This window comes from Entelurus aequoreus, linkage group LG04 (assembly GCF_033978785.1).
Source record: "Entelurus aequoreus isolate RoL-2023_Sb linkage group LG04, RoL_Eaeq_v1.1, whole genome shotgun sequence".
Taxonomy (NCBI): Eukaryota; Metazoa; Chordata; class Actinopteri; order Syngnathiformes; family Syngnathidae; genus Entelurus; species Entelurus aequoreus.
Window position 1 is genome coordinate 79,528,269 of NC_084734.1, and position 15,742 is coordinate 79,544,010.

General features: G+C 37.0%; 1 protein-coding gene across 1 annotated transcript; it reads right to left on the reverse strand.

The window, feature by feature from the left end:
* Window positions 1–1,709: 1,709 nt before the first annotated feature.
* Window positions 1,710–15,413, reverse strand: si:dkey-27i16.2 (regulator of cell cycle RGCC-like). Its single transcript, XM_062043779.1, has 5 exons — window positions 15,334–15,413; window positions 9,966–10,130; window positions 7,498–7,578; window positions 6,870–6,932; window positions 1,710–2,299 (listed from the first exon to the last, which is right to left on the reverse strand). Exons 1-5 carry the CDS (start codon window positions 15,353–15,355, stop codon window positions 2,292–2,294), a joined length of 339 nt encoding a protein of 112 aa, XP_061899763.1. The 5' UTR covers window positions 15,356–15,413; the 3' UTR covers window positions 1,710–2,291.
* Window positions 15,414–15,742: the final 329 nt, after the last annotated feature.

Sequence of the window (15,742 nt, forward strand, 5' to 3'; positions counted from 1 at the left end):
ACCTTCAATGAATGGCATATTTCAAAACTGTGTTTACCTATTAGCCGCCCCGTGTTATTAGCCGCACCTACGCTACGCTAAAGGGAATGTAAAAAAAAACAGTCAGATAGGTCAGTCAAACTTTAATAATATATTACAAACCAGCGTTCTAACAACTCTGTTCACTCCCAAAATGTAATGTGCAAATGTGCAATCACAAAAATAGTAACACTCAAAATAGTGCAGAGCAATAGCAACATCAATAACTCAACGTTGCTCATACGTCAGTGTCACACAACACACAAAATAAACATTTAAAGCTCACTTTCTGAAGCTATTACTCATCCACAAATCCCTCGAATTCTTCTTCTTCGGTGTGCTTCACTTGTTTTTTGACACCATCTGTGAAGTGGACGCGCATGCAGTCGTAGATCAACAGGGACGGAGCTGCGTGAAAAAAGTCACGCAGTCTCTTCGCTCATTTTTTCTTCATCCATCCATCCCTTCGAGTTAGCTTTTATGATGACGCCGGCTGGAAAGTTCTCTTTTGCCAAGGTCTTCCTTTTGAATATCACCGTGGGTGGAAGTTTCTGGCCGTTAGCATGGCTAGCTAGAACCACAGCGAAGGACGACTTCTCATTATTCCCTGTGGTGCGAATATTCACCGTACGTGTTCCCGTTGTATCCACAGTGCGGTTCACAGGAATATCAAAAGTCAGTGGAACCTTGTACGCGTGTCTCTTAGTAGGAGACCTTTTGTGGTCTTTACAGAAACACACAAATGAAATGAAACGTAATATCCGCGCGCTTCTTCTTCTACGGGGGCGGGTGCTCACCTTGGCGGTTGCTTACCGTAGAAGAAGAAGCGCTTCCTCTTCTACGGGGAAAAAAGATGGCGGCTGTTTACCGTAGTTGCGAGACCTAAACTTTATGAAAATAAATATTCATATTAATCCATATATAAGGCGCACCGGGTTATTAGCCGCACTGTCTGCTTTTGAGAAAAATTGTGGTTTTTAGGTGCGGCTTATGGTGCGGAAAATACGGTATACAGTATATATATAAATATATATACACTACTGTTCAAAAGTTTGGGGTCACATTGAAATGTCCTTATTTTTGAAGGAAAAGCACTGTACTTTTCAATGAAGATAACTTTAAACTAGTCTTAACTTTAAAGAAATACACTCTATACACTGCTAATGTGGTAAATGACTATTCTAGCTGCAAATGTCTGGTTTTTGGTGCAATATCTACATAGGTGTATAGAGGCCCATTTCCACCAACTATCACTCCAGTGTTCTAATTGCACAATGTGTTTGCTCATTGGCTCAGAAGGCTAATTGATGATTAGAAACCCCTTGGGCAATCATGTTCACACATCTGAAAACAGTTTAGCTCGTTACAGAAGCTACAAAACTGACCTTTCTTTGAGCAGATTGAGTTTCTGGAGCATCACATTTGTGGGGTCAATTAAACGCTCAAAATGGCCAGAAAAAGAGAACTTTCATCTGAAACTCGACAGTCTATTCTTGTTCTTAGAAATGAAGGCTATTCCACAAAATTGTTTGGGTGACCCCAAACTTTTGAACGGTAGTGTATATATATTTCAAATAAAAGACTTGTGTTGGCGTTAAACAATCAAGTGTCCGGCAAATGTCACCCTCTCTATATTAGAAACTGCATCCGATGTGTTTTTATATCAACTTAAAGGGCAGGAAAAAGCCAAGTCATATCAACTGGAGCTTTATTTATACAACACATGCATTCACCTGCATGACATTTGATAGGGTGAAAAAAAAAAAGAACAATAACAAGAACTGCACAGTGAAGACATAAATGGCATTTTGATATTACACAGCAGGGACTTGGAGTTAAAGTAAAGTGCTGCATAGTTGTGCTACTACACAAAGCCTCCTTAAAAAAAGCATGCCGAAGGAATTGATGCTATTTCCTGGTTTAGTACTTAAGGGAATTTGAAATGAGGCATAAACAGATTCTGAGCACTGGAGGCATCCTTCTCTCAGACAGATGGAGGTTTTATCTAGATTTGGGAATATGTCACACATCTTGAAGATGATGCTGCAGGCTCCTCTTTCTCGTGGACAAGGACGCCGCATCATCATCAGGGGGGTCTCGGGCCTTTTCTAAGACAAATGAAAAGCCCCGTTTGAGGCTGATCTGAACCTTTACGCCTGAAGCTCTCCCTCCAATGTGCTTTGGTGGAGATCCGTCCGTCTGTTCGGCGGCAGTCGGTCCGGCCGCCTCTCCTCCGGCCTGTTTTCTTCCCCCCCTCCCCTCGATGGGGCTTTTTACATCTCTGCAAGAGAGGAGATGAAAATACAAAAGCTCAGGAGGCAGTTGTGGCGACGGGCAAATGAGATCACATGCAAATGTGAGAGGACGAAGACGTGAGCCTTTTGAAGTAAAAAGGACATTTTTGGGATTGATTGGTAATGTTCCATTTCTTTGTGATGATAGTGTGCGTGCCCTGTTTTAGCAATGTGATGCACCACTACAGTCAACTATACAGTAGTGTTGTCCCGATACCAAAATGATTTTGATACTTTTCGGTACTTTTCTAAATAAAGGGGAACACAAAAAATTGCATTATTGGCTTTATTTTAATCTTAGGGTACATTAAACATATGTTTCTTATTGCAAGTTTGTCCTTGTATAAAATAGTGAACATACAAGACATCTTGTCTTTTAGTAGTAAGTAAACAAAAAAAGGCTCCTAATTTAGCTGCTGACGTATGCAGTAACATATTGTGTCATTTTTCATTCTATTATTTTGTCAAAATTATTAAGAACAAGTGGTAGAAAATGAATTATTAATCTACTTGTTCATTTACTGTTAATATCTGCTTACTTTCTCTTTTATTCATGTTATATCTACACTTCTGTTACGTTTGTAAAATGTAATAATCATTTATTCTTCTGTTGTTTGATACTTTACATTAGTTTTGGATGATACCACAAATTTGGGTATCAATCCGATACCAAGTCGTTACAGGATCATACATTGGTCATATTCAAAGTCCTCATGTGTCTAGGGACATATTGCCTGAGTTTATAAACATAAAAAACATTTTAAAAAAACGAAAGAAGATGTTGTGATTAGAGATGTCCGATAATGTTTTTTTTGCCGATATCCGATATTCCGATATTGTCCAACTCTTAATTGCTGATTCCGTTATCAACCGATACTGATATATACAGTCGTGGAATTAACACATTATGATGCCTAATTTTGTTGTGATGCCCCGCTGGATGCACTAAACAATGTAACAAGGTTTTCCAAAATAAATCAACTCAAGTTATGGAAAAAAATTATAGCGGGGGGTGTATATTGTATCGTCCCGGAAGAGTTAGTGCTGCAAGGGGTTCTGGGTATTTGTTCTGTTGTGTTTATGTTGTGTTACGGTGCGGATGTTCTCCCGAAATGTGTTTGTCATTCTTGTTTGGTGTGGGTTCACAGTGTGGCGCATATTTGTAACAGTGTTAAAGTTGTTTATACGGTCACCCTCAGTGTGACCTGTATGGCTGTTGACCAAGTATGCTTACATTCACTTGTGTGTGTGAAAAGCCGTAGATCTTATGTGACTGGGCCGGCACGCAAAGGCAGTGCCTTTAAGGTTTATTGGCGCTCTGTATTTCCCCCTATGTCCGTGTACACAGCGGCGTTTTAAAAAGTCATACATTTTACTTTTTGAAACAGATATCGATAATTTTGAAACCGATATCGATAATTTCAGAGATTACATTTTAAAGCATTTATCGGCCAATATTATCGACTGTCCGATATTATCGGACATCCCTAGTTGTGGTGCCAAAAAATATTGACGTAATCATAGTAGTATCGACTAGATACGCTCCTGTACTTGGTATCATTACAGTGGATGTCAGGTGTACTTTTTAGAGGCGGTATAGTACCGAAGATGATTAATTAGTATCGCGGTACTATACTAATACCGGTATACCGTACAACCATACATTACAGTAGAAAGTTGAATACAATGCAATGAAAATGCAACTTTTGTAAGACTTCAGATTATTGACCACCTAAAGCAGGGATGTATAAAGTGCGGTTTCGGAGGCCATTCGCGTCTCGTGATTATTTTTTTATTGGGCCGCGGCTCATTGTAGAGATGAAATTAAACACAAAAATGGAATAGACTTAGATTTAGACTTAGACTTAGACAAACTATATTGATCCACAAGGGAAAATGTTCAACACAGTAGCTCAGTTACAAAGGGTGGAAAGGGTAATGCAGGTATAAAGTAGACTAAAAATGTACCACAGTAGCAATATAAAATATAACATATATCTAATATTTACATATTATATATACAGTATATAATATATACTGATATACTATATTATTATATTATATTTTTATATAATATATACAATATATAACAAATCCCAATTACCATGTACAATATTGCAGTATATGTAACAGCTGCAGTATAAAATAGAGAGTAGATCCAGCAGAAAATATACATTATAAACAAAGAGAGGTATATTTATATTTATATATGTACTATATAATTAAAATTTGGGGGGAAAAATAAATGCATCAAAATTATTAAAGTTGGTTGTGGGTAGGAACATTTTACATTAAACTATTTGGAACATTTTTGATCTAAAATCTAATAACAAAAAACGAATTATTTATAGTATATTACTTTGTGGTATAGCTATACATGCAATTATTGCATTGCTCTTTTTTTTTTTTGTAAACATGTCCTGTCCACCCACACAGGCAAATCATATAGTTGATGTAGATGCCCATATCTGCTGTACAGAATTGCTTTACAAAAGAGAAGAGTGGGGTATTTCTCTTGTTGCCTTATTTGTATTTGACTTTATTAAATGGGTGCATTTAATGTTTGGCGCAGCGGGGCTGACGCAGAGGGGGTAGAAAGGAGGGGGGAAAAGAAGACTAACGGGGGAATTGCAGGGACAAGAGGGGGATCAGTCAGAGAGCGACAACAACAAAAAACAGCAGAACATCTGCAAATACGATACATACAAATACGATACCAAAAATTATAACAGAGAACTAGATAACGAAGTAGATGATATAAACAAAGAAATTACAATGACATTATTGCACTACAAATGGAGCAATAAAAATATCAGTAGAAATAACACTATTGATGATGAATAATAATAATGATGATAATAATTACATATTTTTTTAACATTAAAGTCGCTTCAAATGCAACAATACATAAATGTAATGAATAACTGAATACAAAAGAAAGCGGATAAGGGGGGGGGGGGGTAGAAAGAGGAGCAGATTATATTAACCTTATAGATTGTTATGGTAAAAAGAGGTTAAACTTTAGCTGTGTGTGGTGTTTCTACCCAGTTTCCATCAGGTGGGGGCGGGGCGAACAACGTTATTATATGTTAGATAAAACCTGATTGTATGCATTAGTGTATGTACGTATGTATATATGCATGTGTATGTACAGTATGTATGTATGTTTGTGCAGGGAATGTTTTATTGAGTTTGTTGTCTCTCCTAAAGTCTGCATGAGTTGTAGTCAGTGTTGTCGTTGAAGTAAAAAAGCGAACATTGTGATGCGTTTTTGAAATTAATACGCCTCTGTATGCTTAAAATGATCACAATACTTGAATATTACATGTGCTGGTTATTACATTACATATAATTACTAGGGCTTCGAATATTTGGGTGTCCCACGATTCGATTCAATATCGATTCTTGGGGTCACGATTCGATTCAAAATCGATATTTTCCCGATTCAAAAGGATTCTCTATTCATTCAATACATAGGATTTCAGCGGGATCTACTCCAGTCTGCTGACATGCAAGCAGAGTAGTAAATTTTTGTAAAAAGCTTTTATAATTGTAAAGGACAATGTTTTACCAACTGATTGCAATAATGTACATTTGTTTTAACTATTAAATGAACCAAAAATCTGACTTATTTTATCTTTGTGAAAATATTGGACACAGTGTGTTGTCAAGCTTATGAGATGCGATGCAAGTGTAAGCCACTGTGACACTATTGTTTTTGTTTTTTTATATATATAAATGTCTAATGATAATGTCAATGAGGGATTTTTAATCACTGCTATGTTGAAATTGTAACTAATATTGATACTGTTGTTGATAATATTCATTTTTGTTTCACTGCTTTTGGTTTGTTCTGTGTCGTGTTTGTGTCTCCTCTCAATTGCTCTGTTTATTGCAGTTCTGAGTGTTGCTGGGTCGGGTTTGGTTTTGGAATTGGATTGCATTGTTATGGTGTTGCTGTGTATTGTTTTGTTGGATTGATTAATTAAAATAAAAAATTAAAATAAATAAATAAATAAATAGGAAAAAATATATAAATAAATACATTTAAAAAATAGATTTTTTAAAAATGAGAATCGATTCTGAATCGCACAACGTGAGAATCGCGATTCGAATTCGAATCGATTTTTTCCCACACCCCTAATACTTACAGTGTGTATATAAAATGTAGATGGAAGTGTTTGGATGGTTTTTTTAAGCGTTTTATCGGCAGACTGAAGCGACTCGCATACGCTCCATTTTAAGCTGACTTTCCTCGCATTTAGTTACTAGTTAGAAAGTGCATTAAAAAAAAAAAAAACTTGTGTTTTTGTCTTACATGAGGATTGGGAATGATAGATAAAATAAATAAAAAAGTGCAGTTCCCCTTCAAAGTCAACCAATGTCATAGAACTTTGACTCTCGAGGTTCCACTGTACTGTTATCACCAAAAGGCCGGAAAATGGTGTCGATACACAGGATGTGCTCAGTGAAGTACAAGCGGAAGCAATGTGGCGGAAGTGTGTCAGTAAAGGAAAAAAAAGATTGATAGAAGTTCTAATTTCCTTAACTACGCACCAGCAAGTTCCCGGTCCAACACATCAATAAAGCTCTCCAGCTCCCTTGTGTCTCCCAGCTTGGCTGCAAAAAGAGGACAGAGAGAAAAGGAATTAGAAAAAAAAAAAAAACCATTCACAATGGAAAGATTTTGCGGAGAAATGCGGCTCATTTCTGTGGTATTTCCTTTGGATCTGCTCCTGAGAAGTTACAGAATATTAGATGAACTATATTAGACAAGGAAAATCATCTTTCTTTGTTTTTTTTGTTTTTTTTAACAAACTGAGCTAAAGTTCACCCACAAACTTGACAGCATGCAGTCTCCCACAGGGATGAAGTTTGTTCACAGTCAGTGGTCCTTCCTGATCACCCATTTGGCTTGTTTCTATTGACATGTAAAAGTGCATACGTGGCAGCAAATACATCTGCATTTGCACCGGAGCAAAATGAACCACACAAAAGGCCCCGCGGGAGACACACACGTGCACGCGCCAACACGGAAGGAGACGTATTGTTGTGTTCAAAACAAAAGCCAACGCCGCTTGTTGTGTAGAGCAGCTGAGACGGCCGATGGGAGCCAAACGTGATAACGATCACAGAGAGAAGGGCGACTGCGACTGCATCTACATGAAGGTATGCGCCACAGTACCTTTTGGTCGCAGCGTTAGGCCTGCTGTGTGGAGCTCCTCCTCACTGGCATTCAAACTGTTTCCCAAAGATGCTTCACTGCCTGGGGGGAAGAATAATTAGAAGTCAACAGACAGCAGACACGTTTTAGACACACCTGCACAATCTGATGACAACCAAAACAAATGACATTAAAACACTAAAAATGTCATGTATTTTTTTAACACATACATAAATACATACATGTATTATGTGTATATACACTACCGTTCAAAAGTTTGGGGTCACCCAAACAATTTTGTGGAATAGCCTTCATTTCTAAGAACAAGAATAGACTGTCGAGTTTCAGATGAAAGTTCTCTTTTTCTGGCCATTTTGAGTGTTTAATTGACCCCACAAATGTGATGCTCCAGAAAGTCAATCTGTTCAAAGGAAGGTCAGTTTTGTAGCTTCTGTAACGAGCTAAGCTGTTTTCAGATGTGTGAACATGATTGCACAAGGGTTTTCTAATCATCAATTAGCCTTCTGAGCCAATGAGCAAACACATTGTACCATTAGAACACTGGAGGGATAGTTGCTGGAAATGGGCCTCTATACACCTATGTAGATATTGCACCAAAAAGCAGACATTTGCAGCTAGAATAGTCATTTACCACATTAGCAATGTATAGAGTGTATTTCTTTAAAGTTAAGACTAGTTTAAAGTTATCTTCATTCAAAAATAAGGACATTTCAATGTGACCCCAAACTTTTGAACTAGTATATATATATATATATATATATATATATATATATATATATATATATATATATATATATATATATATATATATATATATATATATATATATATATATATATATATATATATATATATATATATATATATATATATATATATATATATATATATATATATATATATATATATATATATAGTGGGGCAAAAAAGTATTTAGTCAGCCACCCATTGACAATCAATGGGTGGCTGACTAAATACTTTTTTGCCCCACTGTATATACACTACCGTTCAAAAGTTTGGGGTCACATTGAAATGTCCTTATTTTTGAAGGAAAAGCACTGTACTTTTCAATGAAGATAACTTTAAACTAGTCTTAACTTTAAAGAAATACACTCTATACATTGCTAATGTGGTAAATGACTATTCTAGCTGCAAATGTCTGGTTTTTGGTGCAATATCTACATAGGTGTATGGAGGCCCATTTCCAGCAACTATCACTCCAGTGTTCTAATTGCACAATGTGTTTGCTCATTGGCTCAGAAGGCTAATTGATGATTAGAAAACCCTTGTGCAATCATGTTCAAACATCTGAAAACAGTTTAGCTCGTTACAGAAGCTACAAAACTGACCTTTCTTTGAGCAGATTGAGTTTCTGGAGCATCACATTTGTGGGGTCAATTAAACGCTCAAAATGGCCAGAAAAAGAGAACTTTCATCTGAAACTCGACAGTCTATTCTTGTTCTTAGAAATGAAGGCTATTCCACAAAATTGTTTGGGTGACCCCAAACTTTTGAACGGTAGTGTATATATATATATATATATATATATATATATATATATATATATATATATATATATATATATATATATATATATATATATATATATATATATATATATATATATATATATATATATATTTTGGCTTTTGTATTTTTGTATTGTATATATTTATTTTGGACAAAAGAAAAAAAGGAAAAAAAACAACAACAAACGAGTAATAAAAGAAAATAATGACAGAATGATAGTTGAACAAGTTGTCAATATCACATTCTAACTTGTCTGAAAAGAAGTAGGAAAAAGCAGAGCATTTGGTGATGATAGCCAGGGCAAATTATTCAATTGATGACTAATTTAATTGTAGTTGTTTACATGTAGGTGTGTGCAGTAAAGAAAATAAATAAAGAGCTCCTTCTGATTCAACATTCAGAAATTGAGGTGTAGTGGTAAATTATTAAATAAGCATACTTTACTATGTTATGTCTACAATCTTTTTTTTTTTTTCATTTTATTTGATTTAATTTCATTCGATTTAATTATATTGCATTTTACTGCAGGGCTGACGGGGGTTTTCTGTGCCATTACTATCTATAATTAGGTCATATTTTTCATACAGCACAGTATTGCATCTCATTAGGTTATGCTGATATGACCTCATATTTGGCCGGGAAGTGTAAAAGGACATGCAAATGATCAACAACTCAACTCAAACTCTGAAGCTGCAGGCAAAAAAACGAATGCAAATGTTTCCAGCGAATCTCAGGCTTTGGATTTTTGTAAGGCGCAGCCTCTCTTGCGAAACATCAGAGGTCAAAAGTGCTTTGAAATGTCACTTTTATTCAAGATACATATAAGGATGTTGTCCTCTTGTACGTGTAATTTAATGCAAATTAGGAAATTCAACGCGTGGAGGAGCCACATACTACTAATAAACGTCATCTGTGTCTTCATTAGAAATATAGCTTACTGTAATCCGAGTCTTCGACCCCGCTGTCATCTCCCAGCACAATGCGACTCTTGGCCCCCGTCAGCACGTGCTGGTACGCATGCAGGCTTTTTTTGGGGGGGGCCTGCAGTTCCTCCACCACATCCTGGAACTCTTGCAGCAAGTCGTGCAGCTCCATTTCCATTTCTGCTCGGAAAATGTGACGGCAGTTTAAGAGCAATCACATGACCACACGTGAGGTTACTTCAATCTTTGGCAAACAGAAGGTCAGGGGCCGTACTTATCAAGCTTCTTAGAGTGCCATTTTACACTTAAGTCCTGAGAATTTGCGAAATTTAGTCCTACTCTCAAACTTAAGAATAAAAGCTTTTTATCAACGTTCTTAAGTCTAAGAATCACTCCTACTCTCCACGATATTTAAGAGACCTTCAGAGGTGTCTTAAGTGGTTAGGAGTTGCCAGCAGGGGATGGCACTGAGGCGAGAGAGACGTGCGCGAACGTTCAGGGAACAGAACAATGTTTTGGTTTTTTTTGATGACGAGCAGCTGATCAAACGGTATCGTTTAGACAGAGCGGATATTATTTTTGTCACAGATTTAATACTTTTCGATTCCTTGTTGATTTCTGCATGTGGCTGCAGTGGGCTAGTATATATAGAGCCACCCACACCAGTTTCAAATTAGTTGCCTAATTAATGAATTGGAAAGAAAATGTTATGACAGTAGCGTATGTGTGTGGCCGTGAGGTGAGTGACGTCAGTGAGTGTGTGGGCGAGAGAAGAGAGGGAGCGGTAGCGTGAGTGCCGGCGGGGACTAGTTTGTTTTGTATTATTTTGTAATTTATTGTCAAAATATACACTCCCATTGTCCACTTAAATATTTCCAAGATATTTCTTTATTCTTAGACAACGGATTCCCTTCCGTGATTGGTCATTTCTATGGACACAGAAATGACGTCACCTAAAATTCCGTTTACGGCACATAGTAATGTCGTAATTCAGCTCTGCGTGTGACACTTAAGATTCAGTCCTACACTTTGCTGAAAGTGTGAGTAAGACGCTTGATAACTAACTTTTAAGTGCAGCTTTCAGCGAAGAATTTATTTACTCTTAAGTCAACTCTTAGCAGACTTCTTAGGAGTAATTCTAAGAAGCTTGATAAGTACGGCCCCAGGTCTCACAGCGTGGGTTGGTCTTAAAAAGACCACATTTAATATAGTAAATATACTAAACAAGTGGGTCTAAAACGTTCATTTCAGAAAAATGAAATGAAGACTTTTGACAAGAACAAGCAAGTTTGATCATATTACGCCTATACTGGCTCACCTGCACTGGCTTCCTGTGCACTCAAGATGCGACTTTAAGGTTTTATTACTTACGTATAAAATACTGAACGGTCTAGCTCCATCCTATCTTGCTGATTACCATATGTCTTGGCAAGAAATCTGCGTTCTAAGAACTCCGGCTTATTAATGATTCCCAGAGCCCAAAACAAGTTTAGTTTAGTTTAGTTTCTCAAGGATCCCCATTAGTCTACACCGCAGTGGAGACTATTCTTCCTGGGGTCCAGGCAAAAAACATCACACAATCACAAAACCAAAGATTACAATGCAGTACAACATGATCAACTAATAAAATGTTGTAATACAAAAATAGCAACAACCAAAAACCAAAAAAAGTAATAATAACTTTGAGTTTACATAATAATGTTCATACCAAAGATAAAAAAGAGCAATATAAAAATAGATATACAGTATATGTAATATTTTGAACAGTAACACTGTGTTTAGATATAGGAATAGATATAGGTGTCCTGGGCATGACGTTAAAGTGCATCCGGCAGTGGAAGCTCCTCTATGGGGTCTTGGGGCACTAGGAGGTTAACCCCTTTACTACTGTTACCCCAGGTGGCCCTAGGCAAAGGCCTAGTACCTGACTGCCCCCTAGCCAGGGATACGGTGAAGACCTCAACGGCGGAGCAGGCGGAAGACGGTAGATTTAATAACTACCACAACGGCTGCGATGGCGGATGAAGGCTGCAGCAGAAAAGGGTCCCCAGTCGTCTTGGACTCCATGCCACTGGATCCTGACCCGGATCTGTCAAGGATCGTGTGGTGACGGTCTGTGCACCAGTCTCCCCACGTAAAACAAAGTCACGCACAGGCATCCTCCATAAAGGGATACACCCCTACCAGGAGGATCGTCATACTCGTTCAAGTGACCGCCGATGATGATGATGAGATTTAGGAAATAAAATACTGTACTATAATCAAGTGATTCTTTGGCCAACTACTAGATCAGGGGTCGGGAACCTTTTTAACTGAGAGAGCCATGAAAGCCAAATATTTTAAAAATGTATTTCCGTGAGAGCCATATAATATTTTTTAACACTGAACACAACTAAATGCGCGCATTTTTAAGTAAGACCAACATTTTTAGAGTATAATAAGTCTCTTATTATTTCTAGTAACACTGTTATTCTGAAGCTAGCCAATAATAGATAAAATACTTTTTACCATTAATGCGACTTCTTGAACAGGTGCGTTAGAAAACGGATGGGTGGATTAAAATGCATGAGAAGGTTTTTTATATTTTGAACGTTATTTTTAAGACTGTGATTACAAGCGGAATTATTCATTACTTATCAGGTTAAGCAATGTCAGCTAAGATTTACCTGAGAGCAAGATGCAGTCATCAAAAGAGCCACATATGGCTCGAGAGCCGTAGGTTCCCTACGCTTGCACTAGATGGAGCCATAGTTTGAGAGTCACTGTTAATTTTCTATTACCTGTATTTTTCCGAGTATAAATCGCTCCGGAGTATAAATCGCACCGGTCGAAAATGCATAATAAAGAAGGAAAAAAACATATATAAGTCGCACTGGAGTATTAGTCGCATTTTTTGGGGAAATGTATTTGATAAAAGCCAACACCAAGAATAGACATTTGAAAGGCAATTTAAATTAAATAAAGAATAGTGAACAACAGGTTGAATAAGTGTACGTTATATGAGGCATAAATAACCAACTGAGAACGTGCCTGGTATGTTAACGTAACATATTATGGTAAGAGTCATTCAAATAACTATAACATATAGAACATGCTATACGTTTACCAAACAATCTGTCACTCCTGATCGCTAAATCCCATGAAATCTTATACGTTTAGTCTCTTACGTGAATGAGCTAAATAATATTATTTGATATTTTACAGTAATGTGTTAATAATTTCACACATAAGTCGCTCCTGAGTATAAGTCGCACCCCCGGCCAAACTGAAAAAAACTGCGACTTATAGTCCGAAAAATACGGTATATATTCAATTTTTTTATTTATTTTTTACTTTTTTTAATATTTTGTAGCACTTTGAGATTTTAACAAATGTAAAGTGCGTTACTAATGATTCATTCATTATTATTATTATTATTATTACTGTGCTAAACCGATGTCCTGAAATAACATTTTAGAAATTTAGAGGATTAAGAATAAACAGCAAATAAGAAATAGAACCTCTTAGCGGTGTAAAAACGACCAAACTGCAAAGTGTGATTGTGACGAAATCAGTACAATTAAGTAAATCTGAACTCTAAGCTTCGGCCTGCAGTAAAAAGTTATTTTTAATTTTTTTTTGCAATATCTATAAAACGCCGTGGCGGCCTTTGAGACCAGGATAAGTGCATTGTATGAGTAAATATTAGGAAAAGACCCAGCACTTGTTGAAGAACTGTGGCTATCAGGCATAGAATGGGAATATCTGGATATGAAAAATTACGAGGTGCAGCAGCGTTTAAATATAATGTGACAGGGGAGGAATTACGTTTTCTTTTTGTTTTTAAAAAACAGGTTTTAATTTATAGCCGCTATGGTTGTACGGTATACCGGTATTAGTATGGCACCGCGATACTAATGAAGCATTTTCGGTACTGTACCCTTTCTGAAGCGTACCCGCGTCAAAGTCACGTCGAGTCATTGCTGGTTTACGAGCAGACGAGCATGTTCGGCAGCGCACAATCACGGAGTACTTACAAGCAGACACAGTGCGTAGACAGAAAAGGGAGCACGGACGCATTTTGGCTTAAAAACTAACGATAAAGGTGAAGCTATAACACTGAAACACCCTCAGGAAGAGGTGCTTTAAGACATGGCTAGCTAGCTAGCGGCTAACATCCATCCGCCGTCAGCAGTGTTTTAGCTACTTCTAAATCACTAATCCTGGTCTCCATGGCGACAAATAAAGTAAGTTTCTTACAAGTATCATCCCTGCAGGACGAGGAATAGCTAAACATGCTTCACTACACACCGTAGCTCACCGGCGTCAAAATGTAAACAAACGCAATTGGTGGATCTACACCTGACATCCATTGATTGATTGATTGAAACTTTTATTAGTAGATTGCACAGTACAGTACATATTCCGTACAATTGACCACTAAATGGTAACACCCGAATAAGTTTTTCAACTTGTTTAAGTCGGGGTCCACGTTAATCAATTCATGGTAGAAGCCACTGTAATGATATCAAGTAGGGGCACGTATCTAGTCGATACTACTATGATTACGTCGCTATTTTTTGGCATTGTAACATCTTTTGTTTAAAAAAACTTTATATTATGTTTATAAACCCTGGACACATGAGGACTTTGAATATGACCAATGTATGATCCTGTAACGACATGGTATCAGATTGATGCCTAAATTTGATGTATGATCCAAAACTAATGTAAAGTATCAAACAACAGAAGAATAAGTGATTATTACATTTTAACAGAAGTGTAGATAGAACATGTTAAAAGAGAAAGTGAGCAGATATTAACAGTAAATGAACAAGTAGATTAATAATTCATTTTCTACCACTTGTCCCTAGTAATGTTGACAAAATAATGGAATGATAAATGACACAATACGTTACTGCATATGTCAGCAGCTAAATTAGGAGCCTTTGTTTGTTTACTTACTACTAAAAGACAAGTTGTCTAGTATGTTCACTATTTTATGTGGGATCTGAACCGAGGATGTCGTTGTGGCTTGTGCAGCCCTTTGAGACACTTGTGATTTATATAAATAAACATTGATTGATTGATTGATTGATTGATTGATTTAAGGACTTAACTGTAATAAGAAACATGTTTAATGTACCCTAAGATTTTTTGTTAAAATAAAGCCAATAATGCAATTTTTTTGTGGTCCCCTTTATTTAGAAAAGTACCGAAAAGTATCGGAATAATTGTAGTACCGGTACCGGTACAGGTACCAAAATATTGGTATCGTTACAACACTAATAGCCGCTCTAAAAGCACTTGTACTGGTAGCTGCTGTTTCTTAAATGGTCGTCTGATGGTCATCAGTGCACTACTTGGAAACTAATGACTCATATACCGTAGATGCTGGACTCACCCGCAGTCACTCCTGAGGTCATGGAGGCACAATTGTGGAGAAGAAATAAAGAGCAGGCTGCTTGGGTTGAAGGCGGTTCTCTCGGCTGACACCGGCCGTCTGTCTTATAAAGCTCAGCGAGGAGGAGGAAGAGGAGGAGGAGTCACGTTGCAAGAAAACTTCACATTTACTCTGAGCAGGAAAGAAATAGGTGGAAAAGCTTGAAGGAAAAGCAAATAAAGGAAATGACGCAACTTAGGTTGACGCTTGGAGCTTTTTCCTTCCTTGTGAAGTCATTACAGAGGATATTTAGTATCCAGAATATTTACCAGAACGCAGAATTTTAATCATAAGCATACATTTATTTCACATCTTGAAACAGTTTTATGGGCAACCATAATCTTTGGAAGGGGGTTGACAAAAAAAAAAT

Excerpts from the sequence above, each read along its gene's own strand:
- si:dkey-27i16.2 (XM_062043779.1), bottom strand. The coding sequence starts at position 15,355 with ATGACCTCAGGAGTGACTGCGG. Across the intron at positions 10,131-15,333 it reads GACCTCAGGAGTGACTGCGG|AAATGGAAATGGAGCTGCAC; the intron begins GTGAGTCCAGCA and ends TTTTCCGAGCAG. Across the intron at positions 7,579-9,965 it reads GGTCGAAGACTCGGATTACA|GCAGTGAAGCATCTTTGGGA; the intron begins GTAAGCTATATT and ends TCTTCCCCCCAG.